General features: G+C 40.4%; 2 protein-coding genes across 2 annotated transcripts; both read right to left on the bottom strand.

The window, feature by feature from the left end:
- Positions 1-1,890: 1,890 nt before the first annotated feature.
- Positions 1,891-8,812, bottom strand: LOC117451718 (interferon-induced protein 44-like). Its single transcript, XM_034090110.1, has 6 exons — positions 8,769-8,812; positions 7,095-7,293; positions 6,080-6,181; positions 5,839-5,911; positions 2,155-2,249; positions 1,891-2,019 (listed from the first exon to the last, which is right to left on the bottom strand). The coding sequence occupies exons 1-6, from the start codon at positions 8,810-8,812 to the stop codon at positions 1,891-1,893; spliced, it is 642 nt and encodes a 213-aa protein (XP_033946001.1).
- A 1,981-nt stretch (positions 8,813-10,793) lies between these two features.
- Positions 10,794-20,443, bottom strand: LOC117451472 (cell death-inducing p53-target protein 1 homolog). Its single transcript, XM_034089794.2, has 4 exons — positions 20,321-20,443; positions 15,688-15,843; positions 13,133-13,280; positions 10,794-13,009 (listed from the first exon to the last, which is right to left on the bottom strand). Exons 2-4 carry the CDS (start codon positions 15,827-15,829, stop codon positions 12,805-12,807), a joined length of 495 nt encoding a protein of 164 aa, XP_033945685.1. The 5' UTR covers positions 15,830-15,843; positions 20,321-20,443; the 3' UTR covers positions 10,794-12,804.
- Between the last annotated feature and the right edge of the window lie 6,013 nt (positions 20,444-26,456).

The raw sequence follows: 26,456 nt of genomic DNA, 5'->3' as shown, positions 1-26,456 counted from the left end.
ACCATCTGTCTCAGTGCGTTCAGTATCTGCACATTGATTGGTAGTTAGCATTGTGGGGCAGCATTTTAGCTTCTCCTGTCGGTTAGGGAGGTCCAGAGCCATATGGCACTGGGGAGGTCCAGTGGTTCCTAAGCTAAAGGAGGTTATAAAGGAAGTTTGAAACCTCCTTTCCTATCATTCTCATCATTCTAGAGAATTCGAACGGCACTTATCATGGCTGCCACTGAGGGACTTCCGGGTCATTTCACTCCTTTAGGAAGGTTGCTAAGCTAAATGGACTATTCGACTTCAGCCCGGGTATTTTCTCGCTTCACAAGGCCATGCCCCTCTTGGGTGAAAAGTAAACACTTGCTGTCATTTCAATGGCGGGCGGTAAATACAGATTCTGAAGTTTTTCGCCAATCATAAAGAACAATGTATAATAGCCTTTTTAATCTATAATGAGCCCAATTATGATGTTCAGAGAGGGAAACAATTAAACAATGTTATAGTAGATGTTCGCCTTCGATTTGTGGTTTAATTCAAATAAACAGAGGATTGATGTCTGCTGGTGAACGAGTGCCAGGCAGCAGGCTGACACTGAAACTCTGGCATTTTTTAAACACTTGTTAATGGAAAGAAAATGTGAAAAGACTTGGACGGTGAAAGAAAACCTTGATTAGTGATGCCGTCATTTTAAGTTACGTTGTTGTTGGGTCAGTCTCAGCTGTTGGTAAAGTCTACGTTGTGGAACGGACAATTTGTTCTTAGTGGAAGCAAAAGCACATTAATATTCGCCTCGTTGCACATTATCCCTTACATACAATGCAGCATAGAATGCTGTTTTTGTTGAAATCGTAGCCTTTTACACACAAGCATTTAGATCACAGCCTCATTGTAATTATTTCTTAAAGACACACCAAATCACTTAAAGTAACAACAGACTGAGTGAAAGCATTTAGTCTTTAAAGTGTTTTGATCAGAATCAAACGAATTAGAACAACAATTGCTACAATTGTGTCCAATAACAGTTGTTACTGCCTGTTTGGTGTTATTTACACAGTTCATAGTGTGAGGCCACGTAGCTTTGTATGTTTAGAAAACCAGTTCCCTTTGGATCATGTGATTTAACAAAAATGTATCTAAGGGTTGACAGGGTGTGTCGCACATAAATTGCAGCCGCTCATGATTAAAGTTAGACACCAATCGTCTGTGCACTGCTCTGAGTGTTCAAACCTCAAACATCCAGTGATTTCTACAAGACATGCGTTGTAATTACTTGGACACTTATTGATAAGTCATACCTACTCACACCTTCTTGGAACAAAAATAAGTAATTTGGTCCCCTCAAAATACTGTTTACTACATTTTCAGTATCAGGAGTGTAGATCAGAAAGTCGGTGTAAAAGAAATGTACGTACCAAGCTGTATATGCATACATAGCATCGGTTTCTTCATACCACATACCAAAACTTTTTCACTTAAACCGTCTGTTCTAAATTCAATGTTTATTGAATTACTTTTGGGCATTTGAAAACAAATGTTGTAATGAAGCTGAGTCATGAGTGTTTTCAATGCATTATTTTTAGGGCGATTGTCAGAGTTTACACACTGTGTTTACAGACAAAATACCTTGTGTTGTAGTAGCATTATCTAAGTTAACAGAAATGAGCTTGTTTAATTGAAATATTAAACCTTAGAAATCATGAGTTAGTAGAATTAAAATGTAAAGTTAAGATAATTTATTTCACAACATTTTCCATTGAGTCTTACACACTACAAAGAGGCTCACTTTGCCTATATTCCTATAATATAAATGCTATGATATATCTATAACATGTTTTAATGTTGCCTGCCCTTCACTGTTACATTTGTTAGTGTGTTAGATCATGCTTCATGCAGTATGTGGGACTACATGTTGTTAAGGAAGTGTTCTCCGTAGTCAACCATCTGTCTCAGTGCGTTCAGTATCTGCACATAGTTCTTCACCAGAAAGATGCAGTTTAGTGGAATGCCATGCAAATGGCTGAACCTATCGACCTGTGAAACATCATTTCAGATGATGAGTAAAGTACAAATACGTGACCGAAGGAGATTGTTGTGCTGAAATTCTGAAAATGCTTCTATAACATTACAAGTCCAACAACAACTAGAAAATCCTCGATGGAAACATACCTGTTCCTTCAGGTAGACGCTCTTATAGACATTGCTCATATCTTTTTTCACATCAGGACAGGCTTCATTGGTGAGAATAGCGAATAGTGGAATCCCTGTCTAGACAGAAACATTATTAGTATTTTAAGCAATTGTTTTACTGGTATTTTGAATCATTAACAATATGACAACAGAAATCCACACAGTCATAACGTAATGAAATGTATATAAATACATTTCATTGAATTGAATACAAAATATATCTATGTAGCACCAAGTTATCTAAGGGCACTTTTTATATAGAGCAGGGGGGTATACTGCGAAGCAGGATTTTCGCTTAGCCGGCTAAATTCAGGGAAAACTCCGGCTTTCCGGTCATCCGAAGCTGATTCTCTTTTTAGCAGGCTAGATCTCCATGGTAATATATGCTAAGCAGCTAACCTGGGGCCTATGCTACGAAGCTGGTTCAACCTAACCTGGATATGTTTGAGTTAGCCGGTTGGCCTAATCCAAAACATACGCGCTCTCGCTAAACTGTACTACGACGCTGGTTATCAAGTGGATCGCTCAAGCCAGCCGTGTCCTATCTAGTTAGGTGCGCGTTCACATGAAAAGGGTGGTATTTGGAGCATTCGACCAATCACAAACATGGAGAAGCGCACTGACAGCGCAGCGTCATACTTCCTGAATGAAAAGTGAACTTTAATACTAGTCAAAAATGAAGAAGTTAAACTTTAAACATCCATGACTTAAACACTTTATCCAGGATCAAAGCCTCAGAGCTGCACCTGCAAGGTGAATACAGCTGGCAAAAGAAAAAGTGTTTGAATGCGTACATTAACAGGTTTATGATATCACTGCCCCGTCTAAAACACGATCTGACTTCAATTACATTTGTCTCGAGTGTTTCGTCAACTTAATGTGTTGCTTAAAATAATACTTCTGCATACAGTATGTGACACTGTGAGTGTTGCACGGCCAGATACGGCTCAGCTGACTCAGATAAGGAGAGATATGATACATTATGAAGTGATATGCCGCGGACTGTACTTAATGTACTCTGATCCGGTTACTTATGTTGTGGCCGATATTTAAGTAAGCTTTCTTAACGCTAATGTTATAATAGTCAGATTGCTCTGAAGATGGAGGTGATATTCTATTCATGTTCACGTTCACACAGTCGGTGATTTTTGCCGGCCGTCTTTCCTGCGACGGCAGTTTTTCTGTATTTCCTTTCTCCTGTAATATGACTTGATCGCTTTAAACTCCGCACACTGAGCTCTGATTGGTCAGCAGGCGGTGCTTTCACTGAGTTGAGCTCTTAGCCTGCAACCTAACCTGGTCCCGACCAGGTTAGCTGCTTAGCATATATTACCATGGAGATCTAGCCTGCTAAAAAGAGAACCAGCTTCGGATGACCGGAAAGCCGGAGTTTTCCCTGAATTTAGCCGGCTAAGCGAAAATCCTGCTTCGCAGTATACCCCCCTGGTCGGGACCAGGTTAGGTTGCAGGCTAAGAGCTCAACTCAGTGAAAGCACCGCCTGCTGACCAATCAGAGCTCAGTGTGCGGAGTTTAAAGCGATCAAGTCATATTACAGGAGAAAGGAAATACAGAAAAACTGCCGTCGCAGGAAAGACGGCCGGCAAAAATCACCGACTGTGTGAACGTGAACATGAATAGAATATCACCTCCATCTTCAGAGCAATCTGACTATTATAACATTAGCGTTAAGAAAGCTTACTTAAATATCGGCCACAACATAAGTAACCGGATCAGAGTACATTAAGTACAGTCCGCGGCATATCACTTCATAATGTATCATATATCTCCTTATCTGAGTCAGCTGAGCCGTATCTGGCCGTGCAGCACTCACAGTGTCACATACTGTATGCAGAAGTATTATTTTAAGCAACACATAAGTTGACGAAACACTCGAGACAAATGTAATTGAAGTCAGATCGTGTTTTAGACGGGGCAGTGATATCATAAACCTGTTAATGTACGCATTCAAACAATTTTCTTTTGCCAGCTGTATTCACCTTGCAGGTGCAGCTCTGAGGCTTTGATCCTGGATAAAGTGTTTAAGTCATGGATGTTTAAAGTTTAACTTCTTCATTTTTGACTAGTATTAAAGTTCACTTTTCATTCAGGAAGTATGACGCTGCGCTGTCAGTACGCTTCTCCATGTTTGTGATTGGTCGAATGCTCCAAATACCACCCCTTTCATGTGAACGCGCACCTAACTAGATAGGACACGGCTGGCTTGAGCGATCCACTTGATAACCAGCGTCGTAGTACAGTTTAGCGAGAGCGCGTATGTTTTGGATTAGGCCAACCGGCTAACTCAAACATATCCAGGTTAGGTTGAACCAGCTTCGTAGCATAGGCCCCAGGTTAGGTTGCAGGCTAAGAGCTCAACTCAGTGAAAGCACCGCCTGCTGACCAATCAGAGCTCAGTGTGCGGAGTTTAAAGCGATCAAGTCATATTACAGGAGAAAGGAAATACAGAAAAACTGCCGTCGCAGGAAAGACGGCCGGCAAAAATCACCGACTGTGTGAACGTGAACATTAATAGAATATCACCTCCCATCTTCAGAGCAATCTGACTATTATAACATTAGCGTTAAGAAAGCTTACTTAAATATCGGCCACAACATAAGTAACCGGATCAGAGTACATTAAGTACAGTCCGCGGCATATCACTTCATAATGTATCATATATCTCCTTTTCTGAGTCAGCTGAGCCGTATCTGGCCGTGCAACACTCACAGTGTCACATACTGTATGCAGAAGTATTATTTTAAGCAACACATTAAGTTGACGAAACACTCGAGACAAATGTAATTGAAGTCAGATCGTGTTTTAGACGGGCAGTGATATCATAAACCTGTTAATGTACGCATTCAAACACTTTTTCTTTTGCCAGCTGTATTCACCTTGCAGGTGCAGCTCTGTGGCTTTTATCCTGGATAAAGTGTTTAAGTCATGGATGTTTAAAGTTTAACTTCTTCATTTTTGACTAGTATTAAAGTTCACTTTTCATTCAGGAAGTATGACGCTGCGCTGTCAGTACGCTTCTCCATGTTTGTGATTGGTCGAATGCTCCAGATACCACCCCTTTCATGTGAACGCGCACCTAACTAGATAGGAAACGGCTGGTTTGAGCGATCCACTTGATAACCAGCGTCGTAGTACAGTTTAGCGAGAGCGCGTTTGTTTTGGATTAGGCCAACCGGCTAACTCAAACATATCCAGGTTAGGTTGAACCAGGTTCGTAGTATAGGCCCCTGGTCTACATTGTGCTCTTATATTATCTACACACAGTCCAAACACTTCCACAGTCAAAACCACTGTGATGTCTGTTCTTACCCATATCACTGGCTAGTGGCTACTAGTCTGACATCTCTGATCTTCTTCACAACTTCATCAGTTAATACAAATATTCGGTGGGCGGTGGTGGCGAAGTCCATAGGGACTTGGCTTGGCAACTGGAAGGTCACCAGTTCAAGTCCTGGAAAGACCAAGTGCTACCGAGGTGTCCCTGAGCCAGGCACCGTTCCTATACACTGCTCCCCGGGCGCCGTACATAATAGCAGCCCACTTTTCCTAACACTAGGATTGGTCAAATGCAGAGAAACCGTTTCGTTACATAGTACCTGTATTGCGTAACGACAATAAGTTGAATCTTCTTCTTCATATTGAGCCGGCAGGGATGACACAAACCAGAGCGTGGACCTTTTCGTCCAGAGTGGGACTTGAGATGTAGTCTTTATCACCCTCGTTCAAGGGTTTTATTAAACTGAATAAATAGTTAAACAAAACTAACGGTTAAATTGGTGCAATTACATTTATTTAACTCATTTAATTTTAAGTGTGGAATGCAAACAGAATAAAATAATAATAAAGGCGAAAAGTGAAATAATGTCAGAGTTCAAAGGGTTTTACCTTGTAACCTTCTGTCACATGTCCGGTCAGGGCCAGTTTGATGTCATCGAAAAGGAAAGAGTAAAATGCCTCAGGGTCTTTTCGGATTTTAAACGTTTTGTACTGTAAAGCTAAATGTGTGGTTATTTGCATTATTTTAATAATTCACAGCTAAGGGTGCAATATAAAAAGTAAAAACAGCATTACTACAGAGTAAACATGAGGGTATAATGGATTAAATTCTGAGTTTCTACCTTAACGGTTACCAAAAAATAACAATGCAATATACTTGCTTCTTATCTTATTCTTGGTTGCAATGTACATAAAGCTAAGTAAGCACACATCTGAACAAAGAATGAACATAGAACAAGGAATAAATATTGATTGGGTAATGTAAATGATTTGCAATAGATCAGGTATGGGATTATGAGAGCTTTATAGGAGAGTATGAGAACACATTACTCCAGTTCTAGCCGCTCCGCACACTAGCTTCCTGTTTCTTTTAGTATTGATTTTAAGGTCCTCCTCCTGACATATAAGGCCCTTAACGGGCAAGGTCCAAGTTATATTATGAACTCCCTTTTAAGCTACAAGTCATCAAGAACACTGCGATCCTCTGCTGCTGGTTTTTTACAAGTTCCAAAAAACAGCGTTACAAATAAATTTGGTAATGCAGCTTTCATTAACTTTGCCCCAAAGCTATATGGAAAAAAATACGTGTAGAAATCAGGGAAGTCAGCTCGGTGGAAGTCTTTAAAAAAAAAACTCAAAACACATTTGTACAATTTAGCCTTTTAGGAAGCCAACTCCTGCTTTCTGCTGCACTTTCTCAATGCATTGTGATGCATTTTAACCGTGAAATGTCTATGTGAAGCACTTTGGACTGCACTTGTTGTATGAAAGGTGCTATACAAATAAAGATTATTATTATTATTATTATTATTATAGAGGGTGCAGGAATCATATTTGACAGAGATGATGAAAAAACCACACAAATACATCCCTGGAAAAATGTATTTCTCAATCTCAATCTTACCTTTGTGGTAAAGCTCTCTCCAGAGATTGAATCCGTCATAACTCGACCGGTAACTCTGCCACGTAAAGTGCTTTCGACAGAGTTGATGAAGCTCGACTTGCCAGCACCGACTGGTCCATGAAGCAGAATTCTGAGATTTTTCTCTTCTTTGTTACGAGGATGGTAAGACTTCATGAAATCAAGATTTTCCTTGTTGGTGCTTTTAAAACAAAGGCAAGGCAAGGCAAGTTTATTTATATAGCACCTTTCAACACAAGGCAATTCAAAGTGCTTTACAAAAAATGAAAGACATTAAGAAAATGGCATTTAAAATCAGTCATTAAAAAGAAAAGATAATAAAATAAACATTTAAAGAAAAAATACATGGATAAAAGTTACAGTGCAGTTTAAGATGTGAATAGTTCAATTAAAAGCAGCGGCAAAAAGAAAAGTCTTTAACAAAGAAACAACATTGTAATAAAATAGTGTGTGATTTGTATTACTGAATACACAACATAGTCACCAGTCATACTCACTGTGCCACATCCCTCCATGGCTCACTCAAAAGAGATTGTGCTAAACAGAAAGTTTCCTTTGTTGAAATCCAGTGAAACAAGGCTGTATATTACATTTCATTAAATACATGCATTTTTTTTATCTCACATATCTCTCATATCTCACAAGCTCAAATTGTGATAGGTCAAGACGTACCTCCTCCCATATCTGTAAAGTAAGAAATGTACATGCATTTAAATACAAAGTTCAAGAGAAATAATTGTATTGCCTAAAATCCAATAACTGAAGTTAGGGACTTCTATAGTAAAGACAGTAAATGTTTTTTATTTATTTTTTATTGAAGGGATATTGACACATAAATAAATAAATAAATATCAAAAGCTAAGTGCAACAGATGGTAGGAAAAACACGACAATTCATAGAAAACATGCAGGATGTTAACAATAGACAAAGGCTAAACAACAAGACAGTAGTCCTATATAAAATGATAGTCGAGTTATGTCAAATAAAAAAAAGTATAATAATAATAATAATTTAATCAAACCAAATAAATAAATAAAGTAACATGAAACCTGGAGCTAGAAGAATAAATGTTTATTTTATTTGTATTTCTTGCAGTAAACGAAAGATTCAGAGATTAGTATAATAATCACAGTAACTATACATACATAATAACTGTACTACACTAAAATGATACTCAAAATGATGATAGCATACAGTATGGAGAATGTACTTGGTTGGTAAAACATAAAGTCATTAACTTCACTTATGTGCCTCTTGTTCAAATGCCTTTCAGCTGGACAGTCCTCCTGGTCTGTTTTATAGGTTTGCTTGCTTTCACTTTCTTTTTTGGGTTATAGCCAACCATGTGATCGAAAGGAATTGCCTTTATTTATTTAACACTTAAGTGTTTACTGACCCTATAAATGAAAGTGGATGTCCGCTTAGTTTAGATATCATTTTATGTCTGCCCCTGCAAACTGTATTAACCCCTGAAGTCCTGGGCATTATGACATTCAACCCATCTTACATTGAACTTTTTTACGCCTTTCTGTCTTTCTGTGAAAGCAGTTGCTTGTGCTCTTTTTTTTTTTCTTCAGCTGACAATTGTGGAGTCGGCAGGCCTGAGTTAATTTCTGGCTTTTAATTAGACCTACTTGTTAACCTAAAATAAGTTACAGAGTGTATGCAAGTTTACCGCCATGCACCACTTGGATCGGCATGGTTTTACCCCTACTAACGTCTGGAAAACCAGGTTCTGTGAAATGATCCTAGTATCTGTAATGAGGTGTGTTTGGCAGTTGTGCAATGTCACCTCATGACAGCAGAGGGGAGCGTGGAGTTAATTTTGGATCTCCCAATCCAAATGGGTGGGATGTTTTATTTAGAGAAATGGTTCACAGTTAATATAGGGCTTTGTGCATCTCTCGTTACATTGTGAAGATAATTTACCCCCATCCAATCGTATAAGGTATAGTCCTTAAGTGGTTTTATTTAGTATTCAGCTGTTAAAACTGTATTAGAGAGTGCTTCTGCGGCGAACAACCCATCTAGTGTGTCACACCACAGGCTGAGAAAAAAAACGAATTTCCTCAAAGGGCCATTATCTTCCTGTGGAGGGAAAGACTGAACATCTAGGGACTTACCAATGCAAAGTGAAAGCAAAACTTTAAGCTTCCAGAAATGTCAGGGGCTTTTGCTTACAACCTGCTGTGTGTGTGAGACATTTCTTGTGCTGAATAGTGTCACAAATAGTCATATAATATAGCAAACCTTAGCATCTGTCATGTCAGTCAACTAAACAGTTAACTTTTGCAAAACATAGATTTTACATTCGGATTAAGCAGTATTGTATTTGCAGTTGTCACCATTATTTCAAAAACAAATTAACCACAGTTCACCTACTTAAATGCATTTGCATCAGCTTTTCAGTGACTGCTGACAACATCTCTCCTAACAACTTAACTTTTAACTCCAATGGACTGTTTGGACTGATCAAGAACACTTACTCTACTTTTTTCTTTGAAACTGTCGCCTTTTACAAACTGGAATTTAGATCATAGCCCTACTGCAATTATCTCTGAAAGAGACACCTAATGACACCTAATGACTTAAGACAACTACAACTCATCCAGAACGCTGCTGCCAGAGTCCTCACCAAAACTAGGAGAATTGACCACATCACCCCAGTTCTCAAAAATCTGCACTGGCTTCCTATTACACAAAGGATACACTTCAAAATCGTACTTTCAACATACAAAGCACTAAATGGATTGGGACCAGAATACAGAGAATTAACCAGAGATGCTTTACTCTTACGAGCCAGCCTGAGCTCTCAGATCAACAGGAACCCAGAATGAGAACAACATTTGCAGAGGCGGATTTTAGTTTTTATGTACCACAAGCTTGGAACAAACTGCCTAAATTCTGAGGTCCGCCCCAACACTGGGTTCTTTTAAATCAAAGTTAAAAACCTTTCTTTTTAAAGCAGCCTATCCTGAGATCCTTTCACCGTGCCTTATCATTGCACTTTTAGTTGCAGCCAGTATTTTATCGCTTTTATTAATTGTCTTTTTATTGTTTGTTTTTGATTGTGTGTTTGTTTTGTTTTTAATTATTATATGTTGAATGCCTATGTGGATCACTTTGAATCGCCTCTGTGTCTTAAAATGTGTTATACAAATAAACTAACCTTGAACCTTAGATCAGATTATACTTTATGCCTCGTGGTGCCATATACATGGCTGCTGCTGGGCATTATGGTGGCTCAGGGTTAAGGTTTGTGAGCACAGCAGAGGGTCCAAGATGTGAATCTGTCTTTTTATTTACCTTTCTAACATGCATTCCAACGGGACACTTCAAAGACCTTAAAATGTAAATGTTAAATGTTCCCACCAGCTGCAGAATACTGTTTTTCAGGAAAAAAAATCAGTTTTAACACACATACAAAAAAAGTGAATAGATTGTCAGATACGTTTGATTTGCAAAACATAGGTTACATTCCTGCATGTACAGCAGCTGCTAACAGCTAAAAAAAGTATTCCAGTGACTATAATGACAGCATAAGAAGATGCGGCACAAATTAGTGAGTGTTTTGATCAGATTGTCCGCTGAGCAATTGCAGAAGTAAGCTTTACGAACAGGGTTAATCAGTAGTTCAATCAGGAGAGACGTGATGTATGTAATACATGTTTATTATCCGTCACATTATATAAATGAAACATAATGATAGTTTATAACAAAAGAACGAAATGGCGTTTGGCGATTAGGCCCAGGTTTTGTAGGATATCATTCGGGAAGGGAAAGAACCGTTTCCGATGAACCCCCCGGGTCTAGACACTGGTGGTGGTGATAAGTGGTTAGGTCCGGTTGGAAGGGAGAAGGTTAAGCTTGGTCCTGAGTTCAATCAATCAATCAATCAATGTTTAGTCATATAGCCCGATATCACGAATGTTACATTTGTCTCAGTGGTCTTCACAGTGTGTACAGAATATCAGTATGACAATACGACACCCTCTGTCCTTAGACCCTCACATAGTACAAGGAAAAACTTCCAAACTTTCAGGGTTTTCAGGGGTCTTTTGTTCTTATTCATACTAACTTACCCTACTTTTTAATTTGATGTCACTGATACCTATTGCTTTTGTTTTGCTTTCATGTATATTACCATGTGTTTACACTGTTACGACCATATTGTCTAGATAATACATTTGCAACATAGGTAGTCCAAATGTTTGGAAATGCATGTGTGTGCATGCGTGGAGTTGAAAGCAGGAGGCGAAGGGGTGGAGGAGGGTTGCGCGTTGACACCTGAAAGACAGCTGGTAGAAAAGGGGAGAGCATATATAGAGGGATTAACAGGTGCGATGATTAGGCTTGTGAATGGAGGGAAGTGATAGGTTGGCTAAGGAGTGGCGCTCTCTCTCATCTAGTGAAAGGAGCGAGTATTGCCATGACGTGCAATACGGAGTGATGGGTCTTCCTGTCTGAACTTGCGCTGAGCTTCATTTCATGTTTGTAAAACTTTGCCATGACTGTCAGGTTTTCTGCTATCTGTTCTTGTGTGCCCCATTTTATGGAGTCACTTAACTCAATAAAAAAGTCACTTGATAACATCTAACCATTAACGAATCGATTGTCCCAATGTACGCATGCCACATTTGAAGTTAATATTTACTTAGAGCCAAAGCAAAACTGTAAGACTCTCAGTCTTCATTAGCTTATTATTTTTTATTTTCTAACATTCCTGATTGCTTAGAGAACAGATCCACGATGTGATTAGTTTTGTTAAGGTTTTCTTTCTTTTAGCAGTAAACAGAAAAGGTACTTTTTTACCTTACTAAAAGGGCAAATTATCATAAGAGTGAGGGGTGAGGTAGAACAGACAGACAGACAGACATACAGACAGACGGACAGACGGACAGACGGATAGACGGACAGTTAATTAATCCCAAATTGCGAAATAATTTTGTTGCACTCCCCCTCTGTATGCATACTCGGCAATTTAGAGAAACTTGACACAAGCTCAATTTCTGGCCTTCACTATCGCCAATAATTCATTATTACTAAACCGTATACGTTGGAAAAAGATCAGCTAACCACAATGGCTAGGAGCCCCTTAGCAAAACACATGTCAAAGGAACAACAGCCTTCCAAAACAATTACCTTGAAGAATTTAACAAAACATGATTTCTCCGAAACCGGAGGCAATGCCAAAATAGAACAACAATAGAATAAGAATTACATGTATTTCACCAAACCATCCTGTAAAGACTGCAGGTCAATTGTCCAAACAGATTCTACCCTCTATACACTCACAAATGTGTACCCTTTTATGTTTTGTTATCTTTACTGTTTGTTTTGTGAGTATATCCATGTCGACCACATGTGTAAGAGCTATTGGTGAATACAAAATTAAAGCTACTACTAAAAAGTACAGTGTTTTCTCTTATCAGTGGTGAATCTTGTTGTCTTGATTTTACAGAGACTCATAACTACAGAAGACACAGTTATTTTATATATCTTTCATCAACATAATTGTTTGTGTTTGTATTATGAAATAATATAATAATGGCATCATGTAACAATTTGTTATTGAATTACAAGTTCACCACTCACTGCTTAATATGACTCCCTGCTGTGTGAGGCTTATGTCATTAGCATTGAAATGTGAAGCAAAATGACTAGGGCAATGTCAGCATAGGATAAATGTATTTTACGGTATCATTTTGATCAGTTTAAAAATTATCAAAGAGCAAGTAAAGCTGCAAATAAGAAGTGAGATCTTCTTTTCGTCTTCCTTAATCACAGTTAGTTTTCCGATGGCTTGTATACGTATGACTCTTTGGCAGGAAGAACAACGGTGCTCCACATCTTTGCAGGAATCAACGCAGAATGGTATAAAACCGCAAGGAATACACCTGTAGGAGGAAACAACGTCAATAGTAACTCTCCAATTAACAACCGCTCTTAAAGGACGATTTTCTGGTGTATTTCAGACACTGTCAGAAACTAGATGTTTCTACCAAAAATGTTGTTTTTACCCAAAGATGAAGAACAACATACAGAGAGTCCACGCCCTCATGCCTGCTGTGTGCTCTATCATGGTGATCACTGACTGCTGGCAATGGGGACAGACAGTTTGTCCTGGGACGTCACGTAGATGTGTATTTCCAATTATCATGTGAGTCACTGAGGATGACAAATGCACAACACGTTAAATAGAATGATTTATGTCATTTGTACAAGCTTAAAATAAGTACAATGCCCCATTTATGAAAGCAATATTTGATCATTGAAAACCAGATGCAATAAACTGAATTTATGTTAAGAGTTACCAATTTAATTTGTTTAACACATCATTTAATAATGTCTGTAATCTGTGTTCCAGCCAGGTAGATGGAAATATCAATTTGTTTCTATAGAATTTCACTTTTTGGGCAATCATTCAAATATTCGAGAATAAAATGTAATGCATGAACTGACTCAACATGACCAGCAGAGGCTGCTAATAGAACACCATCTGTATGTTGGTAAGGAGTTGCTGTTAGTGAGCCACCCAACCATATAGTGACCTTTTTGAAACGGTAATCCATGCCTTCGTCACCTCCCGCTTGGATTACTGTAATGCACTATATATGGGGATAACTTGCTCGCCTGGCACTCTCAAACACCAGCACATTTCCCTCATTTTATCTTCACTCCACTGGCTGCCTATTCATTCGAGGATTCATTTTAAAACTGAGGGTGCCCAATACAAAGTCAAAGCTCAGAGGGGACCATGCTTTCTCTGCTGCCGCCCCAAACTGTGGAACGACCTTTGTAATTGTTACGTTTATTCTGGTTTGTTTTGTGTTCCTTTTATGTGATTTTATATTTAATGTATCTCTCTGTACAGCACTCTGGTCTGGAGGTTTTAAAGTGCTTTATAAATAAAGTTGGATTGGATTGGATAGAGTAATATATTATAGATATTTTTAGTAATGGACAACTCAGATTTTACTCATAGTGTAGAATGAAACTGAGAGAGTAACATGAAAAATATCTAAATGTGTGTTAATCTGACCCATCCTTCATTAAACAATCCCACTGTCACCTTATTATGTTGTTATCTGTATTTATATTTGGAGCTAACCTAAAGAAGTTATTTAACGAATAGCTATCACCTGTTGCAATAAGAAATACTCAAAATGTGACTGCACGCAACAAAAAGAGACAGTGCACAATAGCTTTTTGTTATGCACATCCGAAACAAATGAACTATACTTCGGATAACTTTGGTAGGAAACTGAAGACTTCACCCACTGACTCTGAGGCTCTGTGCAGGGGCAGTTCTAACTCCACAAGCTGGAACAGAAACATGTTCACTATCTGTGTCACAGTCTGCTCCCTCACTCACCTATTTTCTGCAATAGCATTTCTCAGTCACCTTAGTCACCTGGTAGTCACACCCTGTTTCTCTCTCATACTCTGTTGCACCCATTAGCTCCACTAGTATAGGCCCCCTTCACTCTCACCTCAGTGCCAGATCGTACTTCGCAGCATGCAGTTCTTTCCAGCATTACATCCCAGATTGCTCTCCCGGTTTCGACCTTGCCTGTCCCTGACCAGCCTGTACCTGCGTCTCCCGTCTTGCCTACACTTTGAACCCTCACCTGTCCCCGACCAGCCCTTTGCCTACTGTCTGCCGGTTTGTCTTACACCAGAACTTGTTTTGATAAAGCTGGTTACCGACTTTCCCTGGTCTCCCGTGTGTTGCATTTTGGTTCTCAGCTCGTTTGTGACAATCTGTATGTCTAATGTGTTTCACATAGGACATATTGTGCTTGGTCTCGCCTGTTGTGGTAGGAACAGCAGTGACTGGAGCAAAGGCAACATCTGGCAGATGAAACGACATTTATCAAAGCAGGAAAGGTCAGATCAGAACAGATATTTATTTCAATCTCCTTTACCAAAGTAATGTCTTAATATATCCATAAAATAAAGTTCATACAAGTGCAATAGTGGTAATCTAATTTATTTACATTTTTGGAATTTGTATCCATTATTTTATACATCACATTTTGCTTAATTGGTGTTTACTGTATGTGTGTGTTTGCTTAAAGGGGCTCATATTAGTATTTTTGCTTCTACTGTGACATGTTCCCATGCTTTAATGTTCAAAAAGTGCTTAATTGTTCTCATACTGCCTGTGCTTCAGCACCTCTTTTCTCCCTCTGTCTGAAACCAGAACCCAGTCTGCCCCGATTGGTTATCTGGCCGCAGGGCCACCCCTCCATACACGCAGAACACGAGCAGTGCGTAGGGCCTCATCTTACGCAGGAGTTCTCATCTTATGCGCAAATGCGGCGCAATAACGCGCGACACAGTTTCCTCGCAGCGAGGCTCCCATGCTAACAGTTCACGAGGGCCTTTGCAGACCATTTACATGCACAAAAACCTATATAACACACTACAGGGAAAGGGAACCCCCCAAAAACCATAATAGGGCCCCTTTAAATTGTGCTGTCAGATCTCAGTCGGGCAAAATAATCCTGGGCAAGGTTAGGAGGACATAAAAAAAATTATCATCTTTGAAAGCAGTATGGCAGACACAAACCTCCCTGGTGCATGGGTGGGGGTGCTGCGGGGTAGTAGCCCGGCTGAGCGTACTGCCCTGGCTGTGGCATTGCACCGCCATAGTTCATAGGCGGCCCAGGGTAAGGTGGAGTTTGTTGCTGTGGTGGGTATCCTTGTTCCATCCTCAAAAAATGTACTGCGGATGAGAAAAGGGTATTTTTGTTGGTTAATCAAAAGGCTCTATGTCTTTGAGTTTAGTATAACAGGTATAAACGTAAAACGCATTTTATTGCTGGCACAAAACACAATACAACAAAAACATGTGAACACTTTTCACTACATAGTGGTAGCTAGCTACATGTGTGTGGAAAAGCTTCTGAAGTAAATTAAGTTATGCTCCGATGATGCATGGTTTAACATTATACCCCCAAAAATACTGTTGTATCTAGAATTTGCTATTTTATTTTAATTTATTTTTTATAAACATAACAGGTTAAAGGAAAAGGAAAATAAAATAGTATACTGAATATCTGTTTCATAGGTCTTGAACCACATCCTCCAATGTATGTCACACATTGTTTATATATAATGACAAAAAATGGTTAGAGTCTTAATGTTAGGCCCCAAGCCTGTTTTTCAGGTTTCTGGCTTGAATATGACATTCCCAGAACAAATGACCATATCTTCCCTTCTAAAAGGGTTAAATTAATAATATTTTTCTCAAAGTAATGATAAACCTGTGAGTTGGATGTAGAAACGTCAGCATTAATATAGATGTTTTTTATTTTAAAGAAAATTCAGATTGAACATGCTAAAAAACTGTAAACTATAGTGTCCGTCCAAAACATATTTTGTACTTATAGTGAAAACTAACCTTGGATGATGGGTTAGTAGACTAAAAGCTTTAGGAATCCAAAGTTGATGCAAAACAAGTGATATTTGACCTTTTTAGACAGATTTAGCAAAGAAAACCTCTTCTGGGGCCATTTGGGTGGATTTTCCATATCTCTGGCCCCCCTTCTTCGATTTTGACATGTGACATCTCTTTCTGACCGTTAGAGCCAATAGAATCCAAGGGAAATCGTCCCGCACACACTTATGTAAAAAAAAAAAAAAGGTTGCGTCTCTGCGCATGCTGCTTTCAGCAGAGGGGAGAAATATCGCTGCTCTGATATCAAGTAACAAAAGCTGTTTTATTGCTTATGGATTATCAGAACATTTCAAAGGGGACGCAGTCACATTGGATATTAACCTATGGATTAACTACACCATCGTTTTTATCGTTTTAATGCCATTGAAGACCAGTTTAGACCAGACAAAGACGAAGGTAAGCCATGTTAGCGTTGTGGGCAACCTAGCGCCACTTGTTTTGAAGTACGTTTTTATTGATAACGTAACGAGTTTGTATCTCTAAGTGTTGAGGTGGGCACCGTTAGATTCTGTGTCTCCTTGCGATCATAAACGATGTGTTGGATGTGCACCTAGAATAAGTAATAAGTGTTGAGGTGGGCACCGTTAGATTCTGTGTCTCCTTGCGATCATAAATGATGTGTTGGATGTGCACCCAGAATAAGTAATAAGTGTTGAGGTGGGCACCGTTAGATTCTGTGTCTCCTTGCGATCATAAATGATGTGTTGGATGTGCACCTAGAATAAGTAATAAGGGAGCTAGGAGTGATTATCAGTGCAGTAATAGGTTAGCATTTTTCGCTCAGGGGTAATTTAGATGCTTCTTATGAGACTTGTGTTTTGTTTTGGTAAAAATGGTTTATATCGTCCGTTAGCTGAGATTATTCCCGTTAATCTGGTATAACAGATTAATAGGTGCTTAAATATTAAGATCCCCTGAGACACAGTGTCGTGAAAAAAAAAAAAGTACCCGCCGGCGGGCACCTTGGGGCTTCACAGGTTAGGACAGTGTCAATACAGATATAGAAATACAGATTAAGGATCTTAAATTGTATATCTGCCTCTGTGATTCCCCAACGAGAATATTCTCAATTTATTTCAACTACAATGCTCTTCCAAGCCTTATTAAGAAGCCCAGACTTAATTTCAAGATCCTTTAAACTGATTTGAGAAACTCCATTTAAACTCCATCCTCTTTACAAAACCACACAACCTTGAGCATAGTTTAAGTAATATGAGTAAGCAGTACTTTGACTGATGTATTTGGTAAAGATATAATTTTATGCAATCTTTTATTTATTGTTATAAGTAGTTTTATATATTATAAAATAAAACTATAAACGGAGGAAATATAAAAGACCAAACATGTGCTTATAGTGAATGTCAAAAATGACTGTTATCCTGTTTGGTTGACACATGAAAGATAGCGTTTAGATAAATGGGTCATCGACTCTACCACCATTGTGGTAGCTCATTCTGCGATAGAAAGTGACTTAACAGACAGCTATATAAACAAAAACTTCCAGATGGACATTTTAAGAACCTTTTAAGTGAAGCAAACTGGTAAAGTGCTGTACTTGATGCTATGAAAGAATGTATTGTAGTTTTCATATGCTGGTTATTCTCGCTCTGCCAGACTGCGAGTAAATCCCTGCTAAACTTCATGTGACTCATCCTAAATCTATAATAATAAATCATTTACAGTAACTTGATCCACAAAATATAATTTTCTATTCCACTAGGTCTGCAACCTTTTTGACCAAAGAGACATTTTGCCCCCTTTTCCACCAATGTTTTTTGTCTGGAGCCGCAAAACATATTTGATAGCTTGATAGCTTATAAAGTTGTATATATTGTTAGACAAAAACTGCATTTATTATTTATTACATTATAGAAAACTGTTTACCTCTAATAATAAACAAATAACTCTTATAAGGAGAATACAAAATAAACACACTGGCCTACTTTAAAATGAATTAAACACAGCACTTCTGCACATTTGAAGAAAATAAATAAAACTTGAAAATGCAGACACATTTTGACTCCCTTATAAAAGACAGAAGAACCCGATCCCGGTCGTTCCGCACGTTTTGATGTGTTTTTTGTGTATTTCGTGTCAATGCTGCCGGACAAGTAGAATGACAACATTTGTGTCGGAATAAGATGAGATAAGTATGTCGGAAACTATACTGTGTGTGGCTTCGCCAGTCACACAGAACTGGAAAACTCAGAGAAATGTTGACTATGTGACTGAAACTTGGGTGCGTCCCGATGCTAACATTACCCCTGCTGACTAAGTATTAATAGCATTAGTTGTATTGTTAAGGTACAACAAAGAATATCCATTAATTTTACTTAACATTTAGCTGACTATTTGAACTGTTTATCTATTACATTTTTGGATTATTTTTACCACATTCCTGCATCGTTTCTGAACATCTTTAGATTACCACTGGATTTAGTTAACGAACGACTGATGTGTTCAAAGATCAAAGCGTTTCCACTGCAACGCCCTGCCAGTGAACAACAGACCTATAATGACAATATTGTACTGCATTATTGCTTCTAAGTAAAACAACTGTATCCAATCAGCCAAATATCCTACCCAAAGTATTTAGGATACCAGTTGAACACACCTGATGACTCTCGTGTTTGCTATATGTGTAAGTCTGTTTGATTAACCCTCCTGTTGTGTCCATGTCAAATCTGACCGATTTACTACTTCAATCAATCATAACTTTGATTGATGACAGGCAGGTAGCATCCAACTGTCTGCCGCAGGCCGAGGCAGATAATTGGACTTGCTTTTTACAGTGCCACGGCTTCCACAGATGAAATATTTGTATATGTTTATTGTCAAAGCATTTAATGTATTCATTGCTATCAGGATGTTAAGGGCATTGCCATGGAATATAACAAAAAGTGTTTCTGAAGTGAATTACCTACCCTACCTTTAAAACAGGACCGGTCAAATGTTACCACGAACACCAAAGTAAGGAGGGGAAAATGAGCATATCGGTGTGGCCGTGGCACATTTCCCTACATTATGATCTCCAAATGATGTATGAAGACTGAAAATTGTGGCCAGCCGAGCAATAGTTGGAAAATAAATTCAAAAGATTTTACAGCTCCTCTCCCCTTTTCCCAAAACGCAAGCTGCGACTACGTGAGAACCATAGCTTTCAAAAAATATCCAATTAGTCTAATAAAGTCCATAGTCTCGAGAACCGTTTAAACTTGTAATTTGTGTTCTACGTTAAAGTATGCGGAATTTGATTTATCCATAGTTCGCTCATCGAGCCGGGGGTCAGGTTATTCACCTGCAAGAAAAGGCGCTGGCATGGGACTGTAGCAAGATATTGTAGTTGACCTAATTAAAACCATTTTTTTTACAGTATCACCTCAAAATACAAGATACAAAACATTTTCAATCATGCAACAAAATATAAATTGTCATACATATTTTTAATTTGTATTCCCTTCTTATTTGTGTCTAAGCTCAAAGGTTGCAGACCCCTGCTCTAGTACCTCGCTCTGTTTTGCTTGGACAATGTGGCTATATAGAGGTTTTTATCTTTACTTCGGACAAGAACAATTCACTGTTTATATTTTTTGTATCTGTTGTAAACAAGTGGTTTAATAACATCAGCTAAATCAGGTCAACATACACATTCATAAACAACATACTCTAACATAATAGCAACAGCAGCTGATCATTATGTAACTTTGCATTTGTAAAAATAAAAGGTTTTTCTACCACTTACCTACAAACAAAATAAAGGAGAATCACGCAGCCTCTCTACTGGAGCTGTTTCGCACTGAGTGAGGCAGGAAGAAACGCATTAAAAGCGAGAGCGTTCTGAAACAATGATAGAGGAAGTCTTACAGTTACTGATCCAGTTGATGGGCTGGAGCTCGACAGATTCATGATAAACCCTCCCTTTTTTCACTCCCTTTCATTCCTTGTGGGTCTTAAAATAATAACTAGTATAATATACAGTGTTTGTATATTGTTGTTCAAATAATGAACATAATGGAAATAACAAATATGAACACAGAATTCAGTAAAAGAGAGATGGTGAATGACGCCTGTAAGAACAAATAAAAAAATGTTGGCCAAACAAACAACAAAAAAACATATACATAAAGTTAGTAGTACTAAACACTCCAACTAGGGACAAATTCTTTATTTTTTACAGATGAACAGAAAATAATGTTACTTTGTTTGTCGATGAATAATAACTAAACTCTCTCTGCCATAACATCTGTATACATGTGTTTTTTTCCTGTGTAGTTTCCTGTAGTCTAACACTATCTCAGTCTGACTCACCTAATGAAAACCACTTTAGAATGTGGACGGAAACGAAACCAGCCTCACATCCTTTGACGAAAACCTTTATTTTAGCTGTAAAAATTATGTTTCATCCAGATATTGTGGGATATTGCTGAGAGGTTAAAGATACAATAGTGAAAAAGATGACCAGCTGCATGCCTTTTACATTTTTTGCAAGAACTGCTTTATTCCCCACTAACAAAACCCTGCCATCCTTTTTCTTGATTGATGTTTTTTTCTGACTTGTAACACCAGTAACTACTGTGCCTCACCCCCAAGGACCGTTCCTCCATTCGTGAGGCAGAACTGAAAAGTAAAGTGAACATTTGCAATAAGACATTAGTCCAATTTTGATTGATTTGATCTATTAGGCCAGTGTTTCTCAAAGTGTGGGGCTTGAAAAGGCCCACCTGTTCAAAGTGGGGAATGACAGAAAAAGTTTGAGAACCACTGTTAGGCAATGTTTAGAAAAATGTTACTCACCTTTTGGAGAAGGTGGGGGGGATTTAGATTGGTTGTTTCCCATGGCTTCACAATAAATTGTTGTAAAAACATTATTAATACAACATTTAAGATCAAATATTTCACAACATTCATCATGTAAAGTAAAGTAGTTATATTTATGTATAATATTGTAAATCCTTTTGCTTTGCAACTTCTCATTCTGACTCAAATGTGCTGCACAGGAAAATGTTTTGTAATGTATTAGTATCTTTAAGTTGGTTCAATTGTAACTGCAGAAAATATACAACAAATAAAGTTTGTTGAAGTTAAAAAGTACAAAGGTAAAATAACTAAAAACTGTAAAAAAACGTTTTCCTTTCACTTGATCAAAATCTAAATTGTCCTGCTCAACAAATACTCACAGTACTTGCTTATGAGTTAGTATATACTTGATAAGCGTAACACTGCCATAGGGACAGTTTAATGTCATTTCAAACCCTTTAAATACGTCTATCTATTTTTATATATATACTTGAAAGATTTAGTTTGTATACAATTTCAGTGAAAATGTATAAGTCTGCCCATGTTCACTGCACATTACGTTTAACAGACTTTGAAGGTAGAAACAATTATTCAACTTATCCCCAAACATGTTAATGCTGTTCTCTTTGAGTGCAGTCATGGCAAAAAGATCCTATATGGCAGGGGTCGGTAACAGGTGGACCGTGGTCCGGATCTGGACCCAGACGCCGACCTATACGGACCCGGACCTATAATCAATACATTCGCCTGTTTTTCAGGTCTCAGGCTCGAAAATGACATTCCCAGAACAAATGAGTTAGTTACACATGTAACATAAAAACAACAGAACAACAATAAGGATGACATACAACATAATGTACAGGGTACAGTTTACAAACTCTATTTACAGTGACAGGTACCATGAGTATCAAACAGCATGTCACCCAGCCGAGTTTTAAAATGATGCAGGGGAACCAAAGTGCTCAGTTTTAAACAGGTTTGCAGACTGTTCCAAGTTAGTGGAGCTGCACAACTAAAAGCTTTCTTCCCTAAGACAGTCCTAGCACTTGGCACATTTAATAAAACAACATCATGAGATCTCAGGCAATAAGTACTTTCAATTCGTCGAGAGATCAGAGAGCAGATATAAAAAGGTGAGACAAAAAAAGACAGTGAGAACAGAGCTTTTAACACTGAGTGGACTGTGAGTGGACTGTTCATGTTCATCCTGCCCACTGGGAGCACAGAACCATGTGTGTCTCATTTGTTCAGAGACCGTGGCGCTCATTTAAAGTGCCAAAACGCCACTATGAGACAAAACACAAAGTGTTGACCAAACATTCCCTCTCAAGTCAGAACTGAGGTCACAAAAAATAAGAAGTCTCAGAGCCCGATATGATCAGTCCACCAGGATCAAAATTAAAACTAAATATCGTTCCAGGGCAGGCTAACTGAGGCTAACCAATGAGCACCTGCATGTGTGTATGAGAATGGCCCTGACACCATTTCAGCCCAGATTTGCAAACTCCTGGCAGGACAATCTCAAGCTCAATTCTCGCACTGAATTAATAAAAAGTGATTGAGGGACTGCAATATAAGAGGCAAAGAAAGAGAGACTTTAAAACTGTTCAATTGTTATGATGTGTAAAGACTGTCATGATGTGAAACGGTTAACAAAGAAAAAGGGAAACTCAAGCTGCTGCTACACTTTATTTTATTGATCTAAAATTAAGCACTTTTAAGATGCACTGTCACAGTCTTAAGGAGAACCCAAATGCAGCACTCGAGAAACCAAGGAGAATTGGTAATATCCTTTATTGGAGATTCCACTGGATCGGAGGAATACCAACCGGGCAGTATAACGCACCGGAGGACAGCGGGCAGAAGGTGAGTCAGGGACAGGCAGAGGGTCAGGGAGTAAGCGAGGCGGTCAGCGTGGATACAGGCAGGGTCGGATAACAGGCCAGGCAGGATAGTCGAGGGACAGGCAGGATCAGGAAACAGGCAGAGCAGGCAGGTCGGGGACAGGCAGGGTCGGAACCGGGTAGGCAATCTAGTGTTGAACGCGGGAGAGACAAGCATGAGGCAAAGTACAATCTGGCAAAGAGTGTGTGTCAGGTGCGAGTTTAAATACTGGCAGAAGCTAATGGGTGCAGAAGAGAAAGAGAGTGAGTTAACGAGTGGGTGTGGAAAACAGGTGAGACAGGTGAATGGAAAACTACTGGTGAATGATGGAGCAGACTATGACAGAACCCCCCCCTTAATGGACGGCTCCTGACGTCCCTAAATGCTAATCTACAGATGAAGGTGGGAGGTGGGATTAGTACTCATCTGAAAAAGTTCTTTCCGCCTCCCTCTCCTGCCCCCTGTGGGAATCTGCATCTTCATCAGAAGCCTGCCCCTCGCTGTCCTCCTCTGACGAGCTGACGGTAAGAGGAGAGACTCTCCCTGTGTCTCTGCCCGTCAACGTGACGGTCTTAGACGGTTGCTCGGGATTACGCCGATGGAACTCCCTGATGAGCCGGGGGTCCAACACATGACGAGCTGGAACCCAACACCTCTCCTCAGGGCCGTAACCCTTCCAGTCCACCAGGTACTGGACTCCTCTTCCTCTGCGACGGGAACGAAGAAGTCGTCGGAGAGTGTACGTAGGCCCGCCGTCAATCATCCGGGGGGTGGTGGGGGAGGGATCGCAGGAACCAAGGCACTCTCTCGGACAGGTTTGATCCTGGAAACGTGGAAGGTGGGATGGATCCGCAGAGTCCGAGGCAGTCTTAGCCTTACTGCTGCGGGATTGATTATCCTGACAATCTCAAACGGTCCAATGAATTTAGGTGCAAGTTTCTTTGAATCCACCCGTAAAGGAATATCGGAAAGCCATACCTTTTGGCCCACCTGGTAGACAGGTGCTTCAGAACGTCGGCGGTTGGCAGAGGAGGCGTACCGGTTGGCCGAACAGACGAGAGTTCTCCGGGCTTGATTCCAGGTCTGTCGACAACGACGGATGAAAGCCTGGACGGACGGACAGGTAACCTCCCTCTCCAGGGCCGGAAACAGAGGGGGTTGAAGCCCGTAAGCACACTGAAATGGGGACAGCTTGGTGGCCGAACTGACCAGAGTGTTGTGGGCGTACTCGACCCAGAGCAGCTGTTTAGCCCAGGCCGCTGGGTTCTTGGAGACTATACATCGTAAGGTTGTCTCCATCTCCTGGTTCTTTCTTTCTGTCTGACCGTTGGACTGCGGATGGAAACCGGATGACAGACTGACCGTGGCCCCAAGGAGCGTGCAGAATTCCCTCCAGAACACCGAGGTAAATTGAGGACCACGATCGGAAACCACATCAGTAGGCAGCCCATGGAGCCGGAACACATGGAGCAGGACCAGCTCTGCCGTCTCTTTAGCTGAGGGGAGCTTGGGTATCGGCACAAAATGAGCCATCTTACTGAATCGGTCTACCACCGTCAAGATGGCAGTGTGTCCGTTGGACGGTGGCAGACCAGTAACAAAGTCCAAAGAAATGTGAGACCAGGGGCGATGAGGGATAGGCAGAGGTCGTAGGAGACCAGCAGGAGCTTGGTGAGAAGACTTGTTCTGATTGCAAACGGGGCAGGCATTAACAAATTCCCTGGTGTCCTCCTTAAGTGTTGCCCACCAGAACCTTTGCTGGACTACCTCCCATGTGCGTTGGATCCCAGGATGGCAGGTGAGTCTGGAGTTATGAGCCAACTGGAGAACATCAGACCTCAACGTCTGCGGAACGAACAGGCGGTTCGGAGGACAGGCACTGGGTCCCGGCTGGTCCTGCTGGGCAGCCTTGACCCTCTCCTCCACCTCCCAGATGAGGGCGGCGACGAGCTGAGAAGTCGGAAGGATGGTGTCCAAGCCCCTGGGAATGTTACCTCCCTCTCCAAACTGACGAGAAAGAGCGTCAGCCTTAATGTTCCGAGAACCAGGGCGGTAGGAGAGGGAGAAATTGAACCTAGTGAAGAAAAGGGCCCATCTAGCCTGTCGGGAATTCAGTCTGCGGGCCGACCGGATGTACTCCAAATTCTTGTGGTCGGTCCACACCAGGAAAGGTTGACTGGTCCCCTCGAGCCAGTGACGCCACTCCTCCAGAGCCAACTTCACTGCTAGCAGCTCCCGGTTTCCCACATCATAATTCCTTTCCGCTGGAGTCAAACGCTTTGAAAAGAAAGCACAGGGATGGAGTTTTTGGCTGTCCATTGCTCGCTGAGACAGGATGGCTCCCACCCCCATATCAGAAGCATCCACCTCCAAAACAAACTGTCTTACAGGATCGGGTACTCGGAGGATGGGGCCGGAGGTGAACCTCGCCTTAAGGTTCTGGAATGCCTCCTCAGCCGAGGAGGACCACTGGAACATGACCTTAGAGGAGGTCAGGGCTGTGAGAGGAGCGGCCAAGGTACTGTATCCACGAATGAACCTCCGGTAGAAGTTGGCGAACCCGAGGAACTGTTGTAGCCGCTTCCGGGAATCTGGAACCGGCCAGGAAGTGACTGCATCAACCTTGGCAGGATCCATCTCGATGCTCCCTTGTCCCACGATGTATCCCAGAAAAGAGACAGAGGATGTGTGAAACTCGCACTTCTCCGTTTTAACAAACAGCGAGTTCTCGAGTAATCTCCTGAGAACCGCCTGGACGTGGTGCACGTGTTCTTTCAGTGTCTTGGAAAAGATCAGGATGTCATCCAAGTAAACAAACACGTGTCGGTCCAACATGTCTCGGAGCACATCATTTACCAACGCCTGGAATACTGCAGGGGCGTTGGTAAGCCCAAAAGGCATGACTAGGTACTCGTAGTGCCCCGAGGTGGTGTTGAAGGCGGTCTTCCACTCATCCCCCTCGCGAATACGTACCAAGTGGTACGCGTTACGCAAGTCCAGCTTCGTGAATATGGTTGCTCCCTGCAACAACTCAAATGCAGAAGAGATAAGAGGCAGTGGGTATCGATTCTTGATTGTAATGTTATTAAGACCCCGAAAGTCGATACAGGGCCTTAGGGTCTTGTCTTTCTTCTCTACAAAGAAGAACCCTGCGCCAGCAGGTGATGAGGACGGGCGAATAATCCCAGCCGCCAGAG

This window comes from Pseudochaenichthys georgianus, chromosome 8, assembly GCF_902827115.2.
Source record: "Pseudochaenichthys georgianus chromosome 8, fPseGeo1.2, whole genome shotgun sequence".
Taxonomy (NCBI): Eukaryota; Metazoa; Chordata; class Actinopteri; order Perciformes; family Channichthyidae; genus Pseudochaenichthys; species Pseudochaenichthys georgianus.
The sequence above is the reverse complement of the archived record's forward strand: the minus strand, read 5'-3'. Positions and strand labels throughout refer to the sequence as shown.

What these genes read in the sequence shown, in the direction of transcription:
- LOC117451718 (XM_034090110.1), bottom strand. Translation starts at nt 8,812, where the DNA reads ATGCCGATCCAAGTGGTGCATGGCGGTAAACTTGCATACACTCT. An exon ending in GGTAAACTTGCATACACTCT is followed by an intron (nt 7,294 to 8,768) that starts GTAACTTATTTT and finishes TTGTTTTAAAAG; the next exon opens with CACCAACAAGGAAAATCTTG. An exon ending in GAGAGAGCTTTACCACAAAG is followed by an intron (nt 6,182 to 7,094) that starts GTAAGATTGAGA and finishes TTAGCTTTACAG; the next exon opens with TACAAAACGTTTAAAATCCG.
- LOC117451472 (XM_034089794.2), bottom strand. Translation starts at nt 15,829, where the DNA reads ATGGAACAAGGATACCCACCACAGCAACAAACTCCACCTTACCCTGGG. An exon ending in CCCACCCATGCACCAGGGAG is followed by an intron (nt 13,281 to 15,687) that starts GTTTGTGTCTGC and finishes TGTCATCCTCAG; the next exon opens with TGACTCACATGATAATTGGA. An exon ending in ATGTTGTTCTTCATCTTTGG is followed by an intron (nt 13,010 to 13,132) that starts GTAAAAACAACA and finishes TTCCTCCTACAG; the next exon opens with GTGTATTCCTTGCGGTTTTA.